The sequence below is a fragment of the Solanum pennellii genome, chromosome 10, assembly GCF_001406875.1.
Source record: "Solanum pennellii chromosome 10, SPENNV200".
Taxonomy (NCBI): domain Eukaryota; kingdom Viridiplantae; phylum Streptophyta; class Magnoliopsida; order Solanales; family Solanaceae; genus Solanum; species Solanum pennellii.
Genome location: NC_028646.1, coordinates 67,451,858 through 67,478,929, shown reverse-complemented (window position 1 = coordinate 67,478,929; position 27,072 = coordinate 67,451,858). Strand labels below are relative to the sequence as shown.

At 28.3% G+C, this 27,072-nt stretch overlaps 4 protein-coding genes across 4 annotated transcripts; 3 read left to right on the top strand and 1 right to left on the bottom strand.

Moving 5' to 3' along the window:
* Window positions 1–8,089: 8,089 nt before the first annotated feature.
* LOC107032465 (auxin transporter-like protein 2) lies at window positions 8,090–13,285 on the top strand. Its single transcript, XM_015234064.2, has 8 exons — window positions 8,090–8,466; window positions 8,555–8,740; window positions 9,054–9,166; window positions 9,251–9,434; window positions 10,077–10,174; window positions 11,308–11,515; window positions 12,219–12,476; window positions 12,851–13,285. The coding sequence occupies exons 1-8, from the start codon at window positions 8,302–8,304 to the stop codon at window positions 13,109–13,111; spliced, it is 1,473 nt and encodes a 490-aa protein (XP_015089550.1). The 5' UTR covers window positions 8,090–8,301; the 3' UTR covers window positions 13,112–13,285.
* A 4,386-nt stretch (window positions 13,286–17,671) lies between these two features.
* Window positions 17,672–18,542, top strand: LOC107001848 (cold shock protein 2-like). The gene has a single exon (XM_015199805.2). The coding sequence runs from the start codon at window positions 17,739–17,741 to the stop codon at window positions 18,267–18,269; it is 531 nt and encodes a 176-aa protein (XP_015055291.1). The 5' UTR covers window positions 17,672–17,738; the 3' UTR covers window positions 18,270–18,542.
* A 4,132-nt stretch (window positions 18,543–22,674) lies between these two features.
* LOC107031888 (PI-PLC X-box domain-containing protein DDB_G0293730-like) lies at window positions 22,675–24,185 on the bottom strand. The gene is made up of 2 exons (XM_015233379.2): window positions 23,854–24,185; window positions 22,675–23,780 (listed from the first exon to the last, which is right to left on the bottom strand). Exons 1-2 carry the CDS (start codon window positions 24,041–24,043, stop codon window positions 23,014–23,016), a joined length of 957 nt encoding a protein of 318 aa, XP_015088865.1. The 5' UTR covers window positions 24,044–24,185; the 3' UTR covers window positions 22,675–23,013.
* Window positions 24,186–25,201: 1,016 nt separating this feature from the next.
* LOC107001831 (dirigent protein 22-like) lies at window positions 25,202–26,042 on the top strand. The gene has a single exon (XM_015199792.2). The coding sequence runs from the start codon at window positions 25,377–25,379 to the stop codon at window positions 25,929–25,931; it is 555 nt and encodes a 184-aa protein (XP_015055278.1). The 5' UTR covers window positions 25,202–25,376; the 3' UTR covers window positions 25,932–26,042.
* The last annotated feature ends 1,030 nt before the right edge of the window (window positions 26,043–27,072 follow it).

Sequence of the window (27,072 nt, the reverse complement as noted above, 5' to 3'; positions counted from 1 at the left end):
AATTTCTATTAACTTTTTCCATCAGTGTGAAAATTGAAGTAAAAATTCAAAGAAATGAACAAGCTAGGATTTCAAATATATTATGATGAAGTATTATAGTTATGGGTATCGATGTTTTTTCAAAACAATTGATTTACTGATCAAATTGGACCGATTATTCTATTTTTTCAATAAAATAGAAAGCTTAATTCTATATAAATTTATTATTGTACTAAATAATTTTAAATTTATAAAAATAAATAAATGAAATGACTGAATTGTACTGCATATATTTAAAGATATTTGGGAAAAGGGTCCGATATACCCCTCAACTTTGTCATTTGGAGCTGATATACCCCTCGTTATAAAAGTGGTTCATATATGCCCTTACCGTTATACAAACGGCTCACATATACCCTTGCCGTTACAAAATGGCTCACATATACCCTTCATTTAACGGAAGTTAAAAAATTAGTTTTAAATTTATATTTATTACTTCTAATTTTTTTAAAAAAATTATTTTGGGGTATATATGATTCTTCTATCAAAGTTCAAGGTATATTTTAATTTTTTTCATACATAAATTATTTTTTGACTTCTTTTATTATAATTATTTGAATTTCTTATTCTTATTTTGTTTTTTTCTTTCATTCCTTAGTTTAAAGAATAAAAAATTAAACTATTTTTTTTGTGTGTATTGTAATTTAATTTCGTATTCAAAGAAAAAATTTGGTCATCTACAATAAGTTTTACAAGAATATTAGTGAAACATAAATAAATTTGATTATCAAAATAATAATTATAAATTAGTCATTGAAACAAAAAAAAGTCAAAAAAATATGTTTGACGAGGATTAAATTTACTCATATGGGATTATATGTTTTAGAAAAAAATAATAAAATTTAGATTAAAATTATTATTTTTTTCATTTCCGTTAGAGGAAAAGGGTATATGTGAGCCATTTGTTTACTAGTAGGGGTATATATGAGCCAGTTTCATAACAAGGGGTATATCAGCTCTAAATGACAAAGTTGAGGGGTATATCAGACCCTTTTCCCAAGATATTTTAAAAAATATACAGTTTAATTAAAATATAATCTACATTTGAATGAATTGTGGATAATAAATTTCATGCATTTGTGTATGAGTATAAATAATCATATAAATTTAAATTTGAAAAAAGTGAATGAAGTAAAAAAAATAAAATAAAACTGAGAAACAAGAGAAAGTTAATCAAATGGTAAACACTCTTCACTTATAATCCCAACGTTGTGAGTTCGATTCCTCAAGAAAGCATAATGTACGAGCTCCTGGCCAGGGGTTAAAAAAATAGAGATGCGAGATACATGTATTGTCATCACTGACTAAATTAAAAAAAATTCTACTAAGAAAAATATATAAATTTAGAGACAATTGATTTTTTCACTGATTGAAGTAAACTAATTAGCGAAGCTATAATTTTGATGGTAATAATAGCATTTTTAGTGACAAATCATACAATTAACTACAAATAAAAATACTTTTTACGACAAACAAATTTGTCACAAACGTTAAAGCATTTAGGGATGATTTTTTTTTTTAGTTAAAATAATATTTTTAGTGACGAAACACTAATCATCTTGTATACTTTTAGAGTCACACATTTAGTGACGACTGAGTGACGAATTAATTTTCATCTCACAAGATTTTTAGTGAGAAATATGTTTTAAATGACAAAATACTTTGTTCCTGATAATTGAATTTGTTGTAGTGCTTTGTTACATTCAATTTAATTTTTTGGGAATCAAGAAGAATGGTGACTTATGAGATAATAGATAAACTCAGATCTTCAAGTACTAATTTTGCAGTACATAAATAAATATGGATATTCATATAAATTTCACTAGTGTAGGAGTTGATTACTTTATTCTAGTTTGCAGTATATGCATCTTATCAAATTTTGGTGCGACTAGATACATAGAGATATATGTATCTCAAGATTCATGGGGTGAAAATTAGGTGTAACTTGTTCTACATACATTGTATCAAGTGGATTCACATGTATCTAGGATACATATCAAATCTTTCTCGCCTCTCTCACATCTTGCTCGCTACTCTCCTATGTATCTGGTCTCCCAGTGTCATGATGAATCTCACTCGCCTTTCTCCCCATCTCACTAGCATGTTTCCCTATTTTAGTGTATCGGATAGCATAAATACATATTTCTAAATGTATCTTTCTCAATATGCAATTGAAAACTCTTAATTAGTAATACGATACGTAATATTTTGAAAGTATAAATAATAAGTAATATATATGAGAGTGAAATATGTCTAATTGTGTAGTGTTTCCTAAATTAATTGACACGTTCAAATTCAAACAACTGAAATGTTCATGCTCTTTGTGGTAAACAATCAACTAAAGAGAGTCTTAAATTTTACAGCTATATTCCGAGTTAATCATCTGTTTTCATGTTGGTTTTCTGTTTCCTTCTTGAATTCACCAACCAGACAATATGATGTATACTCTCCTGTTTCAGTATGATAAAATAAGTAATTAATGTTTGTTCGGCTATAAATTATCTTATTAATAATAAAAATGATTAGTTTTAATTTGAATTATTTTCAAAATAAGAAAGTATGATATTCTTTTTTTACATATTAGAAATAAGTATGAAGTGTAAATTTCCAGTAAGGTGATTCAATGTATAAAACAATTAAATATACAAAGAAGCTAATTGAGGATTCAATAGTCACTATACATAAAATAATTTAAACCTTTTTTTCGATAATAAACTTCTTTTGATAGATTAGCTCCGTCCATATTAATATAGATATTTAATAAAATAATTGAGACGAACACAAATTTAATAAATAGGCCTATTTTTATTTGAAAACAAAGAAACATAGATGTAGTCAAAGGGGACAAAAACCACTCAGAGAATGTTTATGGTCCCATGAGAATATATGTCTTGTCTGCGAAGCGTGATATAACATAAGGATTGGAATGTTTAATAGTCCGCTCGACAAAGGATGTTCTCGGACTTTTTCGATTTAAAAAAGAATAATCTTCTTTTTTTAGTCTGTTTAAAAAAAATTTTTTTATAAAACTTTTCATATAGCATGTTTAAGGTCACAAGATTAAAGGACAATTTTTGTATATTTGATAGAATTTTAATTTAGGATCACACGATCAAAAGTCTTCTTTATTTTCTTAAATTCCATATCAAGTCAAACTAAATCATTCTTTGTTAAACGGAGAAAGTATATTTTTTTCCCTAATAATTCCAATTCTTTTTTGGTTTCATAATCAATAATTACCATGAATTTATGTTAAAGAAATCCAATCTCATCATGTATGATTATCATAACATGAAGAATAATGGCCTAAGTCATCTGCAGCCACTCAAAGTTGTCCGTATAATTCATTTAGACACCTCAATTAATCTTTGTGCCAATTGAACACTTTATTTGTTCAAAAGTCATTTCTATTAGACACAAAATGCTGACATGGCAAAAAACGTGTAATTCACTTTCCTTGAGCGCGTTAATTTATTAAAAATAATATTTTTCCTTTTTTTTCTTAATTTATACCCCTAAGTTAATTATAAAAAATTAATTAACAAAAAAGAAGAAGGACAATTGTCTTCTTCTTCCCTATTTCTATCAACTCCACCCCCACCCCCATACCCATGCACCATTGGTTATCTTCTTCCCCCACCATTCTAATGATTTCAAAATTCTTAGCATTTTGTTTCATTCTTTTTTTTTTTTCATTTTTTGTAAAAAAAAAAATCTGCTAATTTAATATGTGAGAAGAAGAAAAATTCGAACATTGGAGTTAAAAATTGATCGATATTCGTCCATCTCCATTTCGATCACTCCGATTGAACAAACATCGCCACTCATTAATTTATTAAAGATGATATTTTAAAAAATGAACATACTTTCAATTTTTCTTGGTCATGAATCTTAAAAATAATTTATTGACGTTTATTTATTTTCACAAAAATCTCAAAACGAATGGAGAATAACAGATGATAGAAGAATAAATTTGAAAGGGAGATTTTTATTTTTGTTATCTCCGTTATCAATGGTGAAATTGATGGTGGATGCCGCCTGCCGGGGTTCACAGGGTAGAGGAAGAAGAAAGGTCAAAGGGTTAGGTGGGGGTGGGGGATATTTTCTTTTTAAATATTTTTGTAATTAATAAATAAAGGCTGGAAGCTATTTTTTATTTTTTTTAAAATGAAAAATTATATTTTATTGTTAGACTGGGTCCATGTGCCAAGTGTCATTGTTTTAAGTCAATGTGCGTGAATTACACGCAAAATATTTTCAAAAAAGGTTTTCGTTTTATGTTCAATAGATACATATTCTTTAATATTAAAGTGTCTAATAGGTAATAATCCTAGTTAAGATGTCTAAGTGAATTATGCGAACAACTTGAAAGGACTGTCGATGACTTAAGCCACAAATAATCAATGAATACTCTAGGTCACACCATTTAAATTTAAAAGATCTATGCAAGAAGTAGAAAATAAAGAATAACAAATGGTATAGCATTTGCACTTCAAAACAAAAAACTAATACGTACAAAATAAAAGATGAAAAAGTAGTAAGTTTTCTTTTTGTTCTTGTATTGGTTCTGCTAACTTTTCGTATCATTTATCTGACACCACGTATGGCAACTTGGTTAAAGGAGTTGATCTTTAGTTTTGTGAGAATATTTTGTTTTAATGAGATGGGTGGACTCTTTATGAGGCATGGACAAATCCTCCTCCCTTTGAGCTAGCTTTTGGGGTGTGAGTTAGGCCTAAGACCTAATTTCACATGGTATCAGAGCAGGGCCCGTCTCACCCGATGTTGGGGTCCACAAAATTGAAATTGCCCACGCACCAGATGCTAAGCACTGAGCGTGAGGTGGGGTGTTAAAGAAAGACAAAAGTCCCACATCGGTGATTAATGAGATGGGTGGACTCTTTATAAGGCATGGGCAAATCCTCCTCCCTTTGAGCTAGCTTTTGGGGTGTGAGTTAGGCCTAAGACCTAATTTCACACACTTCAATAACTCTTAGACTTTTTTCATGTTTCATTTTCTTATAAAATCAAAAATACACCTAAATTATATTCTTTTATTAAGTTTTATGTTCAAATTATCGAGAGTATGAATTTTATTGAGTTTTTAACTAAAGTAATTTATCAACTAAGACACAAATCTAATGTTATCCTTATATTATCTAATTGAGTAAAAACATCCTTATACTATCAAAAAAATAACAAGAATTATTTTTTAGCCTATTCTTATTAAGAAACTGACTGAATAAAAATATATATATATTTTTTAGAAAAATTGATCACATCTCGACCACGAGTAAAAGATCAAAGTTACCTAAAAAGAATAAGAATATGAATAGGAAATGAATCTTGACTTGAAATTTCGAGTATTGTTAGTTTATAGAGTAGTTTTTTTTTGCATCATCAAGTAAATTGCACCAATACATAAGTTTGAAATATTTATACAATATGTTCAGAAGGTTAGAAAGATTATGTAAAAAATCATTTCAAATATATTACATCCAACTATTTAGTGATTTTCTTTAGTAAAATATTGAGGGGTATATGCTATATATACAATGTTCACATTTTATACAATGTACAAAAATGCTGGAAATATAGTGAAATCACGTAGGTGTTTATTTATTAAAATAAAAAAAATAATTACTTTATTTGAAATTTTTGAAGTCGGAGTAGTATTTGTTTTTTTTTTCAAAGAATATCTAAAATTTGAATTTATTTTGTCTGAATATAATTTAAACCCTCAATTTTGATTTCTTTTAAAAAAAATCACCTAACTTGATTAACTTAACCATTTGTACATATATTCATTCGACTTGACACATTTTTTGTTGGGGCGTGAGTTTCTTAAAAAAAAAATAGACAAAAGAATGAATCTTGCAACTTTTTGGATAGTTCAGAGATGTTTTTTGTTCACTTATATAACACAGGGATGTACTTTAGGTTTTGATCATACTAAGGATGATTTTAGCCAAAAACTCAACTTTTATACCTAAACTATCGCTTTTTAATTTGAGAAACACACATCTTTCTTTTATATCACTCTCATCGTGGTGTGCGTAATATACTCTCTTTTATTTAAAAAGATTATCACATCAGACTCCACATGAAAAAACATTCAACCTTGACAAAATAAATAAATTATTAGTATTAGTTAAAAGAATTTAATTTTTTTCACTTCATCGCCCCTCCCCCCTAAATATTAATTTAGATATTAATTTTTTTTTTAAAAAAAATAGTTCTATCCACCCCATCTAACCCTCCACTTCCAAAAAAAAATTCTCATTTTGTGTTAGATATATAAATATCCAAAATAATTTTTACTTGTGCCTCAAGACATTTTTTATTTTTTACTTATTTAACTTTCAACGTGACATGTTTAGACCATATATTAAAAATATATTTGACATAACTTTAATTTAGAATAATAAAATCAAAAAATTTTTTTAAAAAAAAAACTCTGTTCTAAGTCAAACTAGACAACTTTTTTTTTTTAGAAAACGAAGAGAGTACATAAAACAAAACTTATTTAATGCACATTCAAAAAAACCGACTTCTATGAGGTTCAATAAAAAAGAAAGAGAGTAATTGGAAGAGTGAATTATCGAGTTTGTAAAGGGCTTCTCCCAAAGCCATGTGAAAAAAAAAAAAAAACAGCTTTTGTTATCTTCTTGGTATAAAGCGACCACGCCCCTTTGCTTTGCAATCATTTGGTCTAATTTCCTACAATTTCCACCTATATTCTCTCTCTCTCTATTTTTTGTAGAAATAAAAATTATTCACTTGACGTCAATTATAGTAACTTAAAAAAAATGAGTTAAACATGCTATAATTATTCACTTATAGTGTTGTGTATACATAACAATAATTGCTAATAATCTCTCAAATATAGCATCATTACACATTATTATAAAGAGGACAACTAGTGATTATAGCAATGTGAACGAAAGAAAGTATAAGATATTTTAGTTTAATCGTCCAAATTATTGTTATACACATTTATATCCTAATACTTGTAGGGATAAATCTTGAAATCGAAATATAAATTCGATCAAATTAGTAGATCTTTATTTAAATAATATATTTATATTAAAAAATTCTTTAAATATATATAAATATTATTTTAGAACTCAAGCCACTTAAAAATTCATAAATTCTGATTCAAACCCTCACTAGATTTTTTTTATACGGGAAGATGAGAAACCTGCTCGTGAATTCACGCTGGCATATTATATTAGGTCATGTACAAAAATGCTCATGTTTAAATTCAAGGAACAATTCCTTTTGTTTTTACAACACGAGGATTTTATTTAATAATTATAATAAGGTTTAATCGTTAACTAATCTAAACATGTAGTTTACTTAGCATTTTTTATAATTAGTGCGAAAGATATACACGAAGGAGATGTTTCAAAAATGAAAAATTGTCTATTTGTTCATATTTGAATTTGTAGATTTCTTTCTGTATATTACTAGTAGGTCTCGGAATTTCACCCAACTACTTTACTTGTCATGCTTTTTGTCTCCACACCCCTTCAAAAACTATATATTTTGACGGTTATATTTTATTTTATTATTTTAACCGTCAAAATGTTAAATATCTTTTTAATGAATATTTTCTGTTTAATCTCTCTTTAATAAATAAAAAAAAGTTAATTTAAGCAAGAATAGTATTTGGAGTATGTGTATTTGTTCTTCATTTAGATTTTTTTTTTTTGTTAAAGTTGTCAATTTAAACTTTCAAGAATAAAATACTTAATTATATTTTGATTTCTTAAAACTAATATAGACCATTTAATTTTAATGATGACGACAAGTAAAGTGATTAATTAGAGAGAGTAAATTTTACGATACTTTTACTTCAATTTATACATTTAAAATTATAAGTAAATACATAATATTATATAAGAACGACCAGGTGATTAAACATATTAATTTAATTATATAATTCTTTTATAGAGGAAAATATAGTTACAAAAGATTTCAATATAAGATTTTTTTTACTGGATATAGAAGAAAAAAAAAGATCCCAAAAGAAAAAAGAAATAAGAGAGAAGAAACATTTGCTAATACATTCAAAAGTCTGAATATAAATATAACATGGATTTGTGAGGCATAACCACACTAGGCTTCCTTTCAAGTTCATAGTTATAAGGGGCCTCCTCTCATTATTTTTTTGATTTGCTAATCTGACTACAAGAGATAATCGTGTATATATACATATTTTCATCAGTTATATCAATTAAATAGGAATAGCAAGAAGATATGGCATTATCTTCTAATGACAAAGTAGTAGAGACAGTAATTGTTGGAAATTATGTAGAAATGGAGACTGAAGGTAAGCCCATTAACATTAAGTCCAAAATCTCCAATTTTTTCTGGCATGGTGGCTCTACTTATGATGCTTGGTTTAGCTGTGCCTCTAATCAGGTACAACAAAATTTGTCTGTCGCTAATTCCTGTTTTTTCTACTAGTGTATTTGATGACTTATTATTTTTTTTGTTTGTCAATTTTCAGGTAGCTCAAGTTCTATTGACGCTACCATACTCATTTTCTCAATTAGGAATGATTTCTGGGATTTCATTTCAGCTTTTCTATGGTTTATTGGGTAGTTGGACTGCTTATCTTATTAGCATCCTCTATATTGAGTATAGAACTAGAAAAGAAAGAGAAAAAGTCGATTTCCGCAATCACGTTATTCAGGTAATGTATTGTGTTTAGTGGTTATTCTCGTACATATTTTGACTGAATCAATGAGAAAAAATGATAGTAATGTTTTCATATGCAAATAGGGTATCTCCCACTATTTCAGTGAGAGTCAATTCTCTTTTAGTGAGAAAATCATGTATTGAAAGTAACACAATTTTTTTTATTGATTTGCGGTGGAAAAAACCTTTGATTCCAATAGTGATTCGAAGTTGGAGTAAAACGAAAATTATTTGTTAGTTTATTTAATTTGTATTTAAATAGAAAATCATCCAAATTTCTCATGTTTTTAACTTTTTCTTGTATATAGTGGTTCGAAGTTCTTGATGGGCTGCTAGGGAAACATTGGAGGAACGTTGGTTTGGCATTTAATTGCACTTTTCTACTATTTGGTTCAGTTATTCAACTCATTGCTTGTGCAAGGTTCCTAACTTTTAATATCTTTTTGTATCCAAATTGTACAATACTTTATTCGTTTTAATCTATTTGTTTGATTTCAACTTGCAGTAACATATATTACATAAATGATAATTTGGACAAGAGGACTTGGACTTATATCTTTGGTGCTTGTTGTGCCACAACTGTCTTCATTCCTTCTTTCCACAATTATAGAATTTGGTCTTTTCTTGGCTTGTTGATGACCACATTCACTGCTTGGTACCTTACTGTTGCATCACTACTGCATGGACAGGTACCTCATCAATCCGATTGTAACTTTCAATAATCTTCTCCAACTATGCATATATACATGTGCAAAGAAAAAAATACTTATCATACGTATATATAATAAGATCAAACTCGTTATAAATTATGTATTTGCATCAACTCCCTGTATGTTGTATACACAGGGGTGGAGCTACATTAGTGGTAACGAGTTTAGTAACTTTGAATCAAATCATATATTTGTTGTCACTTGTGAGTTGTGACATGTGAATACAAAGTTTGAAGATTCTAGTCTAAGTAAACCTGTAATCATAACAGTATGTGGGGGTTGGATATATATTGAATAATTATTTTCTTAATTATGTATATTAATTAAGATATTTAATTCTAATTTTTTGTAATTAATAGTAATTCCTTCGTTGGATATTCTTTGTCATGATTTCTATTTATAGAATTAAACTATAAAAAAATTTGACTAACATTTTAAGATGCATTTTTTCATCATATTAATATGAAAAAATTGTAATTTATAATACTTTTTATATAGTTTTAAAATATTTAATTTTTTTGTTTAAAATATCGAATTAATATAATCTAATTTACTTTTAAAAATTAATCAAATTGACTTTTGATAAACGCAATATCACAAACTAACAAATTATAATTACAGGTGGAGGGGGTGAAGCATTCTGGACCAACCAAATTGGTGCTATATTTCACAGGAGCCACAAACATTCTCTATACATTTGGGGGACATGCTGTTACTGTGTAAGACTACAAAACATTATTTTTATATGTTATTACGTCTTTTTAACGTTTTAATATCTATTTTAATTTATTTGGAAAGTACGAGGTCCTTGTATTCTCTCACTACTATAAATCCATAAACTAAAAATTGTAGAAAAATACAATTTACTTTAACGTTATTTATTATTATTTCTGAAAGTGACTTCACCTTAACATGTTTCGACATAGTCTGACAAGTAAATATCCAATTTGTCGATAAAAGTTTTAATCTTACCATCTACGACACCATGTTTAATTGGCAATAGTTATCAAAAAGCTATATTATTTTGTTTAGTTTTTTTTTTCTCTCATTTAGTGTCTAATATCTACATAAAAATTTGATTATTTCAAATTCATGTTGTGTAGGACCTTATTTGGGGAGAAACACTCATTATTAAAGATTTTTTTATATCTAGAACTCAAACTTGATACCTCTAATTAAGAGAAAAATGACAACATTCATTGCACTACGTGTCCACATTCTTTAGTATTCTCTGCGTTCACTATTATTTGTCATGAATTCTATTTTTAGAGTGAAATTATAACAATTTGATAATATTTTAATATAATTTTTTTCATCATATTGATATACAAAAAAAAAATACAATTAATAGTATTTCTCATAGAATTTTATTAATCGAAATTTTTTTGTATAAAATATCAAATAAATATAATTTAATTTAACTTTTAAAATTAATTAAATTATTGACTTTCTGAAAACGTAATATAACAAAAAAAGTTTGAGGGATGTAGTAGTTATTTTGTATAGTTGTGTGTTCTCATTTCATTCTAACATTATTTGCATGTGTTAATGTAAACTTTCAGCATCTCTTTTTTTCTATAAAAAGGAATGACAAGCAAAAAGAGTCACACTTTTTACCCTTTTCAAGTTGAAAAGCTACAATGAATTACTATTATTTTTAAATGTTGGAAAGTTACAATTCTTTTCCCAATTACTTTTGCTTTTCCTGCACAATTAATCAATGATAATGGAAGAGGCTATGATGTAAAAAAAATAAAAAATTACCAGCTGGAACTAACTACTAAAAGAAAAGGATTTTAGTTTTCTATATATTATTAATTATTTAAAATTGAATTAATTAATTAAACTGCAGAGAGATAATGCATGCAATGTGGAAACCACAAAAGTTCAAGGCAATATATTTATGGGCAACAGTGTATGTGTTGACACTAACACTTCCATCAGCAGCAGCAGTGTATTGGGCATTTGGTGATTTGCTACTTGATCACTCCAATGCCTTCTCTCTTCTCCCAAGAACACCCTTAAGAGACATGGCTGTCATCCTCATGCTCATTCATCAGGTATAGTCGTTTATCAAAATAATAGTCAGTAAATATTTTATTTTTATATTATCATATGATATACATGAAATATACTTTTTTTTATCTTTATTTACGTGACACGATTCAAATTTCAAGAGTCAAGCTTCTTTATTTTGACTGTCTATTTGGTTGGATATATAATCGGTAAGTATTTTGAAAAATAATTTATATATTTAGAAGCTATATACAAAAATTACACAAGAATTAATATTTAGGGGAATGCAATAATCATCGTCAAAGATATTTTTTTTTACTTGCGAAATTTAAACTATATCAAGTAAATTGGGACAAAAAGAGTATATTATATTTTATGCAAAATAATATGTTTTTTTTATATGTATATTTGGCAAGTCATTGTAATTATTTTGATAAATAGATCGAATATATAACTTGCATTTTTGATACGTAAATATTCATAAAAAGTTTTCTCAATCGAAAATAAGGTACACTCCTTACTAAAACATGTTAAAAGAATTAATTATTGTTTGCTTGGTTAAGTTAAATCATTTTGTTTTTTGAAAAAATTATATACATTGATAATTTAGAGGTATTTTACACGTACAATACTATCAGTATAATTTAACATATGATAACAAATTAGTTAGTACTGCTATCAATGCTACACTTATCATAGAAATTTACTTTGTAATTATCTTATACGGTTTTTTGTGTGTAATTGCAGTTTATAACATTTGGATTTGCTTGTACTCCCTTATACTTTGTTTGGGAGAAGGCCATAGGGATGCATGATTGTAATAGTTTGTGCAAAAGGGCAGTAGCAAGGTTGCCTGTGGTTATTCCTATATGGTTTTTAGCAATAATTTTCCCATTCTTTGGGCCAATTAATTCAACAGTTGGATCACTTCTAGTTAGCTTCACTGTTTACATAATCCCTGCTCTTGCTCACATGTTCACCTTCAAATCTGCTGCTGCTAGAGAGGTATATATTATATCAAACTTTACAAAGTAAAAATTAATGATCCTAGGATTGATTTTATGACTCATTATACATGTAATATACATACGGTATATACATATAATATACATAATTAGTGTATATATCATCCATAATTGTAAATCAATTTAGCTGAACGGTACATATAATCTACTTATATATGAAAAAATGGGATGCCATTTCTTCAACTCCAAACTTTAAAACAGAGTAGTACTAAGATGAGTGACCCTAATCCAGTTGTCACTCCTATTAATGTGACACTTGTTGAACCCTCAATTATTTGTTTAAACTATGGTTCTTGTTATGATTTATCATCAATCTAATACTACTAATGATTATTACACATATTGTTATGGCAGAATGCAGTAGAACAACCCCCAAGATTTGTTGGAAGATGGGCAGGCACATTCACAATCAACATATTTGTAGTTGTTTGGGTATTTATTGTTGGCTTTGGGTTTGGTGGTTGGGCTAGCATGCTCAATTTCATTCATCAAATTGACACATTTGGTCTATTTACTAAATGTTATCAATGTCCATCTCCTAAACAATTCCCCATCCCACCTCCGCCTTACGCCGCCGCTCCACAGCCTGCTCCGGCCAACTTCACTCACCATTGAGTTAATCAAATATCTAAGCCTTATTGGCTTTATTCTTTTTTTCTTTGTAACCTTTCCCTGGGAATTTTTTATTTTTTAGCTAGGTTTAGATATTGATTGGAAGTTGTAATGGAGTATGCCACAAAAATTTGCAATTCCTTCATTCTCTTTATGATAATTGTTGATCTTCTCTTATGCAATTTTTCTTTTATTTTCTAAAAGAGGTTTGCTTTATCAGTTTCTACATGACACGTGATTTTCTTTTAGCAAATGTTACTAATAATTAATAATTTCCCAAGTAAAATTTGGTCAAATAGTATTTGTCTATACAGTTTCTCATTATTTGACAATTATTTTTAGCAAATAATTCAAAATTTTCAAATACTAGAAAAAATTAATATTTGGGTTAAATCTCATTATTTAAGAATTTTTAATAGTTCAAATTACACACCAAACTTTTCTTTTTTTACAACAACACCCTTTCTTGTAATTGTTTGTGTTGTTTTATATAATTTTTATGTGACAATCAAAATTTGTTATTTAGTGGGTATTACAATTAGTAATATTAAAAATATATATATAAATTCTTACAAATAACCAGAAATGAATGAATAAGAAAAACTTGAACTTGCAATAAATTAAGAATTTTGTAACTTATTTGATGCTAAATTGCACCTAGTATTACTACATGAAATCTTGAAGTCTTGAAATTTGTTCTCATGCTAATTGTGAGCTATCAACTTTTGCTTCTATTATTCAGTATAGTCGCCAGAATATCCTTTGCATTTCCAGTTGATCAGTTTTTGTTAGTGGACTTGAGATATCTGCATCTCAGTCTGAATACTTTATTATTTGTATTTATCATTTATTTTATTAACTATAATTTATTGTATTTATATAGTAATATAAAAAACAGTTTTTTATGACTAGAACTGGACTGGAATTTTTTTTGAATTAGCAATAGTAATTAGGAATTGTATAACTAAAATGAAACTAGACCGATTCCATCAACTTGGCATGACAACATCAACATGAATATGGAGGGAAAGATTGTTTAAGTCATATATAAAAGATCGCTCTTTTTTTTTTATCCTCAATTTGAGACTCTTCACAAGCCTCTCAAGGGTGGACATTGGACAGTGAACAAATTTAATATGGAGTCCAACTTTGAATTTTTCAAATTAGAATGGATCATACTTGATAATCAAGGTTTTTATTTCACTGAGTTTTTCTAGTAAAATAATGCATATTATAATACTTTTACAATTATTTTTCTCTTGTATAGATATTTAAAGGGGGTGTTGTAAAATGAATGTCCACATTAAATATGTTGAGTGTTGTAATATTAATGCATACAGAATATGCTAAGTGGTGTATACTAATTAGTCATATGATATACTTGGTGTCCGAAGTATATATATGATAAGATAATATTCATGTATCACACTTGGTACTCAAATATATACAACTATATATACCCTTCTTTTTGTAACAAAGAGAAGAGTAGAAGTAAGTGAAGAAAAAATACACATATTATTTCTCATCCATCTTTCTTGTTATCTTAGCTTTAATGCTTTAACTTATAACAATTGGCTTTTCATTTTATTCAACATCTTAGATCTCTTAAGAAATTTATCTTCTATCTAATTTATAATTGAGAAATTTTCGCAAATAGCCATTATAATTAATTTAATTATGTTCCATAATTATAGTTTGTACATTTACGGGTTATAGCTACAATTTAAGATTTCTCGTTTATATAATTTACCGTTTTGTATAATTCGTGAGCGCGTTTGTATAAATTGAGTTATTTTTGTATAAGGTCGAAATAACGAATTTATATAAACAAAAACATATTGACTTAAAATAATTATATAAATGATATTCTACAAAATTACATTATATAAAAGTCATACAAATTATATGATACAAACTATAAATATGATAACTAATTAACTAATATATGTTAATTTACTTAACCACATAATTTTCCCTCTATAATTTCTACTTACATAGATGGATGAATAACACTAGGCGTACATTAAGATTTAATCACTAAGCAAATTCTGTTGAACTACTTCTTTCTACTAAACAAAATTATATATGTATAATAAAAAATGTGAATTAAGACGAAGACAATGTGAATGTGGGATGACATTTCGCAAGAGTTATTGGATGGGTCAAAATTAAGGGGCATGAGTATTAAGTAAAGAAATTTTAATGTAATATGAGTTGTTAAATGAATGTGAAAAATAAGTGCAAATATAGATGCATGTCTACTTAAAAAATCAAACATCAAGTGAAAAATTATAGAAATACATAAAAGGAAAAGAGTTTGATATACTCCTCAACTTTGTCATTTCGAGTTGATACACCTTTTCTTATGAAAGTGATTCATATATATCCTTACTGATATACAAACAACTCACATATACCCTTACTGTTACAAAATGAACATACATATATCCTTCATTTAACGGAAGTAAAAAAATTAGTCTTAGATTTATATTTTTTATATTTTTTTTAAAAAATAATATTTATGGGATATATGGTTCTTATAGCAAAGTTTAAGGTATATTTTAATCTTTTATTTGTACATAAATTATTTTTAACTTCTTTGATTATCATTATTTGAGTTTCATATTCTTATTTTTTTTCATTCCTTAGTGTAAAGAAAAAAAATGAACTATTTTTTTGTGGCTATATTATAATTTTAAACTATTTTTTTTGTCTATAGTGTAATTTAATATTTGTACTTGAAGAAAAACATTTAATCATCTATGATAAGTTTTACAAGAATATTAGTGAAACATAAATTAATTTGACCATCAAAATAATAAATCTAAATTAGTCATTGAAACAAAAAAAGAAGTTTTTTAAAAAAATATTTGAGAAGGATTAAATATACCATATGGGATTATATATTTTTTAAAAAAAAATTAAACCAAAATTAATTTTCTTCATTTCCGTTAGAGGAAAAAGATATATATGAACTATTTATAAATATATAGGGATATATATGAGTCACTTTTATAACAAGGGTTATATCGCCTTTAAATGACAAAATTAAAGATATATCAGACCCTTTATTTAGTTATTTGATACTTCCCTTGTCAATGATTTATGTGGTACAACTTCAAAATTTCGAGAGCAATTCATTTAATTTAACCGTGAATTTTGGTATAAAATTTTAAAAAAATAGAATTATACATGCAATAATTGAATATAACAAAAGAAAAATTAACTTCTATTTTTGGCCAAAGAAGAAAGTTAATGTAATTTGCCATAATAGTAGAGGCAAAAAGTAATGAATGAAAAGAATTTTTTTTAAATTATATATAAAATAAAAGCTTGAAGAAAGAAAAACAAATATAATTAAATTTTTTTTGTCAAAAAAAAAAAAGTTAATATAATTTGCCAAAATAGTAGTATGGGAAAAAGTAATGAGTGAAAATAGACATTATTAAATTATTTATCAAACAAAATCTTGAAAAAGTGAAACATATTTAATATTATTTCAAAAATAAAATTAATATTAATATAATTTGCCAAAATTGTAATATGGCAAAAAATAATAAATGAAAATGAACATTATTTAATCATGTATCAAATAAAATCTTAGAAAAAGTAAAAAATAATATTTAATATTATTTGAGAAATAGAATTATATTTTTGGTCAAAAACAAAATTAATATAATTTGCCAAAGTTGTAGTATGACAAAAAGTAATGAATAAAAGTGAACATTATTTAATTATTCGTCAAATAAAATCTTGAAAAAAGTGAATAAAAAACATTTAATATAATTCAGAAATGGAGTTAATTATTTTTTTGGTTAAAAAAATTAATATAATTTGCCAAAATTGTAGTATTTATTGCTATAAATGAAAATGAATATTATTTAATTATGTATCAAATAAAATCATGAAAAAAATATTTAATATTATTTCATAATAGAATTAATTATTTTGGTAAAACAAATTTAATATAATTTGTCAAAATTGTACTATGGAAAAAAATAATGAATGAAAATGAAAACTATTTAATGAAAAAAGTGAAATTTTTTTAAATATTATTTCAAAAATAGAATTAATAATTATTTTTGGGTCAAAAAAACAATTAATATAATTTGCCAAAATTGTAGTATGCAAAAAATAATAAATGAGAATGGACATTATTTTGATTCTGTATCAAATAAAATTTTGAAAAAAATGAAAAAAGATATTTAATATTATATGAGAAATAGAATTAGTTATTTTTTTTGGTCAAAGAAAATTTAATATAATTTGCCAAAATTATAGTAAAGTAAAAAATAATGAATGAAAATGAACATTATTCAATTTTTTATTAAATAAATTTTTGAAGAAAGTGAAAAAAACATTTAATATTATATTAAAAAAAATTAATATTATTTTTGGTCAAAAGAATAATTAATATGATTTGCCATTATAATAATAATATGACACAAAGTTATGAATGAAAAGAGACATTATTTCTTTATTTATTAAATAAAAGTAAAAATATATTAATGTCATGTCTCTACTCAATCACTATAAATATGCTTCACTCTGAAACATTGAAAACTCACAAGTCACAACACCAAAAGAGTAAAAAAAAGAGTTTTTAGGGATTTTCTGTGAGCTTGTATCTATGGCGTCCGAGGGCAATAAGGGGCAAAGGCAAAAGGGTACTGTGAAATGGTTTAGCGACCAGAAAGGTTTTGGTTTTGTTACTCCAGATGATGGCGGACCGGAGCTATTCGTTCACCAATCGGGGATTCGGTCCGAGGGGTTCCGCAGCTTGGCAGATGGAGAACCTGTGGAATTTGAGGTAGAATCTGGCAACGACGGCCGTACGAAGGCCGTCGATGTTACCGGTCCTGATGGTGCTCCTGTTAAGGGAGGATCTCGTGACGGTGGTGGCGATCGGTATGGTGGAGGCGGGAGGTATGGCGGTGGTCATGAGGGTGGTTACGGCGGGAGGTATGGTGGTGGCGGCGGTGGAGGAGGGAATTGTTACAAGTGCGGCGAGGAGGGGCATTTTGCACGAGAGTGCAGCCCAGGTGGCGGCAGCGGCGGCGGCGGCGGAGGACGTTATGGTGGTAGCGGCGGTGGATCATGCTACAAGTGCGGGCAGGAAGGGCACTATGCTCGTGAATGCACCAACAGCAGCAACCGCTGAAGATTGGTGGTGTGAAAGGGTGTGATGTTGCACTCTTTTTATTTATGTTTATTTTATGTTAAATTTTGAATTTTGTTGACAGGAAGCAACCATTTACTATTTTTGAATGATCATCGATCAGGATAATTAGTATTTGGTTCATTCCCTTGCTATTTTATGTTTATTAGGATAGTAGTACTTTTTATTTTTAATATTTTGACAATGTAGCTTATATACTACATGTATTTTGAAATGTTATGATTAATGATAAAGTACTTAAATGTCTGTTGCCAATTTTTTTTATTCGTTAGTTTCATGGGAAATTTGACCAATTCATAAGTAGATTTAAGTCTAAATTGGGACTAGATTAACATATCTCATGAATGGTGGTTTAAAGTTTGGTTTCTTGTAATTTAGTGTCATGAGAAGTCCGTGTGGTTATGGGTAGTTGTGATTTACAGTTCCAAGACTCTGTTGTCTTTACATCCCCTATACTATTTTTTCTTTTAGTTCGTCATAAATTTTTAAAGATTTTTTATTTATAAATAGTGCTCTCTTTTTTTTCTTTGTAAAGTATCTTTGAAAAATGAAATAATACTTGTGTGTAGTAATGAAAAAGAGAATTGAGAAAAAAGAAATTGTTTTCAATTACATTTACTATAAAGAAAAAAGAATATTTATATATTGAATAAGGGTATTTTTTTTTTAAAGATATTCATTTAATAAGATAGTGATTTGATTTTCTTTTATCTTAGAAATCAATTGAGAAATATATAAAAAATTATACGGATTATTTTATATTAAATATTTTCATCTACTATTTTGAATGTTGTTTTAATTGTTTTAAGAAAATTATCTTAATAAATAATATTCTATCACTCTTATAACATGTAAAAAATTAAAATTAAATTTGAACCCAAAAAAATCACATATACCCTACAAATTGCTCCATCGCGCATTAATTTTTAGATTACTCACTTCAATCCGCTTCACATGATTTTAAATTTGCTTCTCTCTGCCCTGCATAGCCTAAACTCACCCTGCCCCCGCGTCTATTCCGCTTCATTGTCATCCCTATGACCCTATCTACAGTTGTTATGGGAAAAACTCCAACCTAGCACAAATTTTACACTAAAAAAGAATTTTTTTTGTTTATTATTATATCATTATTTTTTATCTCATTTATATTTTTTATTTCATAAAACAAATTCTTTTTAAAAATTCATCATATATGATTCATATTATTTTTTTTAATATCATTTAATATAAAATTATTTTGTATTATAATTTTTTAAATACTATAATTTGCTTAGCAAATATTATACACTATATATTATACATAATAATGAAGATTACTACGTTACTTCCATAAATGCTCTATTAATGCATTATGTAGTTAAAATGACCTTTTTCTTCTTTATTTTTTTATTTCGAGCTAGAAAGTGTTGGAAATTGATAATTTTTATTCGCATCTCTGGCTTTTTTCATAAGGCTGATAAGCACAGATTTCAGACGCTAATCTAAAATGAAGCCATTTACTTCATATCCTTTCTGTTTACAAGTTCATCAACACCTTTTCTTCAACATAAATATGAGGTATATATTGCTCGGTATTCTGATATTGTCAGTTGGACTACCGATCATGGGCTTAAGAGCCTAGCATTAATTTTCCTAACAGGAAACAAATGGTTTTTGCCAAGAAAAGGGAAACAACAAACCTAGACGTGGTTTATTAAATTTGCACTAAAGTTTCTTTAACATATGGAAAATGGTTCACAAATATTCTCCTTCCACATTTTCGTCTAAAAATACCCTCAACCTTTATTTTTGGTGGAAGGATTGGTATATGAGGACTTCAATCTCGATTTGGAATAATCAAACACCCATCTTGATCTCCAAGTTGAATTCACTAGGCATAGTTTTTACCCATATTATTGATATGTTTGTAAAGTATTGGTATTTGGTAATGCATAATTGAATATATATTTGAATTCTAATCCATGTTCGATTATTTAGGTTTTGCTCAAGATGTGTCCAAGTATTGGATGGATTTACCGAGGTATGGCAAAGAGTATATAAATGGTGTTCATTCTTTCTTGGACTTTGCTTACACCGTTGGAGATCCTCAAGGTAAAGCAGTCCAATGTCCTTGTGCAAAGTGTTGTAATATCCATAGGTATTGGAGGAATGTAATATATGATCATCTAATATGCTACAGATTTGTTGAAGGTTATACAAGATAGATTAATCGTGGGGAATGGGATATTGTGATGAAGGTTGATAGTGACAGAGATGATGAAGATAACTCAAAATGTTAACGTTGATGGTAAATAAGTGACAGCAATTCCTTTAAATATAGATGAAGAAATCAGCACATTCAAACGGCAATATGCTGACGACATTGCTTCTATAAGAAGTCACATACAAAAATTAAATGAAAAAGTACGACAATTATGTCGTGTATTGGTGCAAAACAACCCTGTATTGGACGTTCAGGATGTGGCTGAGTATTCCGGATCTAACCTACTCTCTCGGGCTGATGCAAATAGTGGGGTGTACATAGTCGGGTTGGTTCAGGTTTTCCAAATATCAAACTAAACTATTTGTATTGGTTTTTTGAATTTATAAATCAAATCAAACTAAATCAATAAAACTCGAGTTTTTCAACTTTGGGTTTCTTCAGGTTTTTCGGATTTTTTCGATAAAATATTCATACAAACATATAATTTACTTGTATATCAAATCTTTCTTTAGTCCTACCAAAATGCAACTATCTAAGTTATTTCTCAAGAAAATAACAAAACATATGATATGATTAATGACACTAAAATATCCAACAACAAAAAAATCGTAAATTAATAAGTAACGATGAAATTGATCATAATTTAAAGTACTAAATCATGCTAAAATAAATTTAGCAAGTATTAATTACATGACTAAACATTAAAAGAAAGTAAAATTAGATCATGTATTTTAATTGTCTAAATCTATGTAAAACTAAAAAACAAATATTCAATATTATTGTCATTCTTATGTTGAATTGATTTTCTTTTTGCATTAATATTAATTTGATTTTTATTTAAACTTTATTATAATTACCAACATGTATTATGAACTATAATCTTTATTAGATCATTAAGAATTCTAACTTCCAAACATGAAATAAATATATTAAAAGATAAAAACTATGAAAAAGTATAAGAGATATTTAAAAATAGGTATTTTTACGTATAAAATAAAATTTTAAAATTATATATATAATGTCGGGTTGGTTTGGTCTCGGATTGGTTTTTGTTAGTTGAAATCAACCCAACCCAAACATAGTCGAATTTTTTTTCAACACCAAACCAAATCAACCCAAACCACTAGTCAGATTTTTTTCCCGATTTGACTTGGTTTGACATTTAATTCGGTTTTCGGTTCAGTTTTTTACACCTCTAGTGCAGGGGACATGAGACACCAAAATCTTTCACGTTCCTCTGAATCAACTCATTAGCCATGAAAAAGTAAATCGCACTATTTAATATTTTGCTCATTACCATATGTTTCACCATTGCTAAGCTTTAGCTATGCAAAACTGAGATACAATTGGTGAATCATAATACTTATATCTTGTTGTTGTACAACAGATGAACTAGTGAAGCTACAAAGTAGCTGATAGAAATGTCTGAAGTATCTCAATACCTTTGAATCAATAAAACTTGGAAGACTAGACTTGGCGCGCATCATCCATGACAGAATAATTTCATGAAGGACCAAGAAACTTATCATGTTAGTATCTCAATACCTATCGTTGCTAGCGTAGCTAAGGGTAAACAGACATTTGGCTTTTTATGTGCACACCTCTGTTTTTTGAGACAATAGAGCAAGTAGGACAAATCCCAAAGACTTGTTGTGGTGGACTATGGGCAAATTCCAGATATGTTGCTTATCTACTTGTTTAATTATAAATTAGTCTCAATCCGTGATTGATGTTTTTATTTCTTGATTACCCATTCATATGACAGAGAAGTCATCAAGAGTTTTCACTCTTTTAATGTATCAAATTTGACTTGATAGGAATTGCGAAACAAACCGTATGATCTTGGATTCAATCCATTTGTTTGCCTTGTGCAGGAATATCGAATATTCAACTATATTTATAAATTTGCAGACAATTTTTACTTACTGAGACAGTTGTTGGATCACGTATGCTTAGTTACAGATATATAGCAACAGACACACTCAGGCACCTAATTTTAAGGACTAGAGAATCAAACAAGCTACCAACAGCAAGTAGGACGCGTTGCTTTCTGATCAAACTGTACGTGAGCATAATTAAAATTTTTGAATGACATATTTATACTGCTATTTGGACTGGTAAACATTTCGATCCTTGCATTGGGCACGCATTCACAAAATCCTCCTCTATGAAGTCTGATGAAAATATTTGTAATCGATCACCATAACCTCGAGAAATACATTCTGTTATAAACAACCTTGCAAATGGTTGAATCCTTACATCTTCAAGAGCTTAACAAACACAAAATCACGATGAACGAATGCACAAACCAAACATGCAATTGATAGTTCACATATTCTTAGTTACAGACATATAGCAGCAGACGCATTCTGGCACCCTAAATAAGTACTAAAGAATCAAACTAGCTACCTATGGCACACAATTACCTCTTCAGCAACAAGGATGCATTGCTTTCTGATCAAACTATGTACATAATTGAAATTCCCGAAACACCTATTTATACTGGTAAACATATGTTCATATTCAGAGCTTCCCTTCGATCCTTGCGTTTGTTAGACCAATGCACGCATCGACAAAATCTTCCTCTATGAAGTCTGATGAAAATATTTGTAATCGATCAGCATAACCTCGAGAAATACATTCCATTATAAACAACCTTGCATAGGGATGAATCCTTTCCGTCACTGGTTTCACCCACAGTACTGGATTATCTGCCTGTGGTGTCACCGTGTTCTCCACCCTGTAAAAGAATTTCCGTGATGTTATTGGTGGTTGCTCACTCAAATACTTCATGTTGCTTTCAAATTTCTTTTCCGGTAAGTCCGTGTCTGTCCAGTCATCTTTTAGGTAACACGAATTCCATAAACTACTTCCTTGTCTAGGTTTAGGTGATTTTCCTGGTTTCCAAACGCATATTATTCGTTTTGGCAACAACTCTGCAATAGTGTTGTTGAAAACATTGTCACGTTGGTGGATGAGAAACTCCCCTAGCTGAGCCTCCAAATACTTGTCGAAATTAGGTGGATCATCATGTCCAAACTCTGTACGGATTTCCAGGATTATTATCTCTGAATGTGTTTCAGACAGGAACTTCTTAACATCGTTGATAACAACATCAATAGGATAGCAAAGAAGGATGCCATGGCATACATGGCGATCTTCTTGAACGCGAATGTCAAGAACACGCACACCAATTACAAGTTGTTCATAAATCGACAATGATTGGCATTGTCCGAAAGGGCGAGAAATGAATGGGATTCCAATTTCATCAGTTGCAGAATCATGTGTACCTAGAAAGGTAAGACATGAAACATCAAATTATGAATCGTAAAAATTTAAATTTTGAATCTGCTTTTCGCGTACCTGGCCAAACTATTTGATTCACATGAAGTTTTTCAGGACCAAGTATTGACATCCAATTTTTTCTGTCCTGTACATTATAATCATAGCCAGGAAAATTGCATCCATTTTTCTCCTTGAGATCACACAAGTTTTTCTTCTGAGTATCGATAGCTTTTCGTCTTTCGATTTGTTTAGACACCTCGGCACCCATTTTGAAAATTATTTCTCAAGAAGAAGAAGAAGAAGAAGAAGCAGCAATATAGCACTTCCTCTTCTTCTGGATTTTCTTTCTTTCCTCTCTGTTTCTATACACTGAAAAAAAGATGAGTTTTTCTGCCTCTTAAATGATGCATTCGTAATAGTAAGGGTTAATACATAACCACCCTACCTATGGTTAGATATTTCATTTAGACCACATAATTATGCTTTTTTTTTTCATTGAACACTTCAATTTCTAATAAAGTATTCAAATTAGACACTTTCGATGAAAAGTTTAATTTTGTTTTAATGTATTTTATTCGTCTATTAGATAATTACCTTAATGACATAAAATATATGGTTTTCTTTAGTTATATACAATCGCCACAATAAGCTATAAAACCCAAAAGGCAAGCATGTTGACGTGTTTAATTGGAAAAAAAATTTAATTTAGATGTATAAATGAAATATTCCGATAAATTTTTAGGGTTATTATGTATTAAACTTTTTTTAATAGTATATACATTGTTCTACAGGAACTTTCTTCAATTATTCACTTCCTTTTAGATATTTCTTGTTCCAGCATAATTATGTCAACATATAATATCCAATATATTTTGTGGTTGTAGAGTTGTGAGGGCACAAGTAGACTTTTCTCTTTTGTCACTTGTTTAGGTGATAATGGTGGGGTCCATTTGCTTGAATTATTGGTAGAGAGTCATTATAGCTATTTTATTTATCATGTGGCTATAGACTATAGTCATCCTTATTTTATTATTTGGTTGACTATGCTTCAAGAATACAACTTTAAAATGTTGGTTATATAGCGACAATTGAGTTGAGGTAGAATAAGTACACTACTTGAAGAACATATACATATTAATGAATTTGATTATTGACTTAAAAAATAGAGGTAAATTTTCAAAAATATATTGTTCAACAAAACATTATGTAAAAGTATTTAGACATAAATATAAACTAAATTTGAGTGTCATGGTTATAAAATTACTTCGATCTATTTTTAATAAAAAATCTTAATTTGAGATATAATTCAAATTTAATCGTAGTATAGGCAGAAGTCAAACAAAAATAATACTAGCCGCCTGCAGCTTGCATCGAGCAGATTGATGTAATGCATATTTTTTTTTACAAAAATACTCACAAATCACAACACTCCTAAAAGTCAACTAACTTACATGAGTTACAACCTTCTCTATATTTTATTTACACTCTGAATACATTAATCTCTTTTTTCTTTTGACTTTTTCAGCAACCAACATCCACTTGTAATTACCATATATATAGAATGTATATGCAATGTATTCATTATAGACAGAGGAAAAGAGATGGAAAAAACAAGTCTAATTATATTGCTTTGTTTTATTCTTATGTCAATGGTTCAAGGTGTTGTATTAGGACCCAAAGCTGTTGAAAAATGGTTCAAGGAACTTCCTCATGCAAAGCAAAAGGTAACTAAATTTCATTTCTATTTTCACGATATAACCAGTGGAAAAAATCCAACCGCAGTTCCAATAATCAAGTCAAAATCCCCAACTTTCTTTGGGTATGTTGCAATGATTGACGATCCATTGACGGTTGGACCCGAGGTCAACTCGACTATAGTGGGTCGAGCCCAAGGGATTTATGGTGGAGCCGGTCAAAAGGAGGCTGCCCTTCTTATGACCCTCAACTTTGTGTTCACAACTGGCAAGTATAATGGTAGCACGTTGAGTGTACTTGGTAGGAACCCCGCATTTCATAAGTATCGTGAAATGCCTATTGTTGGTGGTTCTGGAGTTTTTCGATTGGCTCAAGGAATCGCCACTGCAAAAACCTATTGGATGAATGCTACCGATGCTGTTATTGAGTACAATGTTATAGTCCTGCATTATGACATTTGATATGCTTTGATTTTTTTTAATTTTCATTTGTAATTTCATGTTCACTATATTTTAATGTATATTTGAATATGTCAAGCAAGATAAAACAAATGCTAAGCGAATTAAGGTTATCATAGATAGGAGTTTTTGGCTAAAATCATCTTTACTATGACCCATATCTAATGTACATCCTTATATTATCTAAGTGAGCAAAAAACATTCTTATACTATTCAAAAAATAACAAGAATCAACCTTCAACCTATTTTTGTTAAGAAACTAATTGAAACAATATTTTTTTTTAATTCGGTCACGTCTTGGCCACGACGAGAAGATCAAAGTTACCTAAAAAGAATAAGGATATGGATAGAAAATGAATCTTGAATTTAAATTTCGTGTGTTGTTAGTTTATAGAGTATTTTTGTTTGCATCATCAAGTAAATTGACTGACACTAATACATAAATTTTGGAATATTCACGTTCCGAAGGTTAGAAAGATTATGTAAAAAAATCATTTCAAATATATTACATCCAACTATATAGAGATTTTCTTTGGTAAAATATTGAGGAGTATATACTATATATACAATGTTCACATTTTATACAATGTAAAGAAATGCTGGAAATTTAGTGAAATTACATAGCTGTTTAGTTATTAAAATGAAAAAAAATAATTGCTTTATTTGAAATTTTTGAAATTTGGACTAGTATTTGTTTTTTCCAAAGAATATTTAGAATTTGAATATATTTTGTATGAATATAATTAAACCCTCAATTTCAAAAAATTAAAAAAATCACCTAATTTGATTAACTTAACCATGTGTACATATATCCATTCGACTCGACACATTTTTTGTTAGGACGTGAGTTTCTTAAATCAAGATGGATAAAAGGATGAATCTTGCAACTTTTTGAATAGTTCAGAAATGTTTGTTCACTAATTAAGTTTTGGTCATACTTCAGGAATTATTTTAGATATACTTTTCAAAACTATATAAAAAAATTACTATTAAGTCATGATTTATCCTAACAATTTTATTGAATGAAAGGACTTTTTATACACCAAATCTTCAAAATTAAGAAGTGGATGAACATATCGAAGAAATTGAACTAGGTATCTAGGTGAAACTATTCATATAATGTGCTTCTCCCCCCCCCCCCCCC

Excerpts from the sequence above, each read along its gene's own strand:
- LOC107001848 (XM_015199805.2), top strand. The coding sequence starts at position 17,739 with ATGGCGTCCGAGGGCAATAAGGGGCAAAGGCAAAAGGGTACTGTGAAA.
- LOC107031888 (XM_015233379.2), bottom strand. The coding sequence starts at position 24,043 with ATGGGTGCCGAGGTGTCTAAACAAATCGAAAGACGAAAAGCTATCGAT. Across the intron at positions 23,781-23,853 it reads GAATCAAATAGTTTGGCCAG|GTACACATGATTCTGCAACT; the intron begins GTACGCGAAAAG and ends TTACCTTTCTAG.
- LOC107001831 (XM_015199792.2), top strand. The coding sequence starts at position 25,377 with ATGGAAAAAACAAGTCTAATTATATTGCTTTGTTTTATTCTTATGTCA.
- LOC107032465 (XM_015234064.2), top strand. The coding sequence starts at position 8,302 with ATGGCATTATCTTCTAATGACAAAGTAGTAGAGACAGTAATTGTTGGA. Across the intron at positions 8,467-8,554 it reads TTAGCTGTGCCTCTAATCAG|GTAGCTCAAGTTCTATTGAC; the intron begins GTACAACAAAAT and ends GTCAATTTTCAG. Across the intron at positions 12,477-12,850 it reads AATCTGCTGCTGCTAGAGAG|AATGCAGTAGAACAACCCCC; the intron begins GTATATATTATA and ends TTGTTATGGCAG.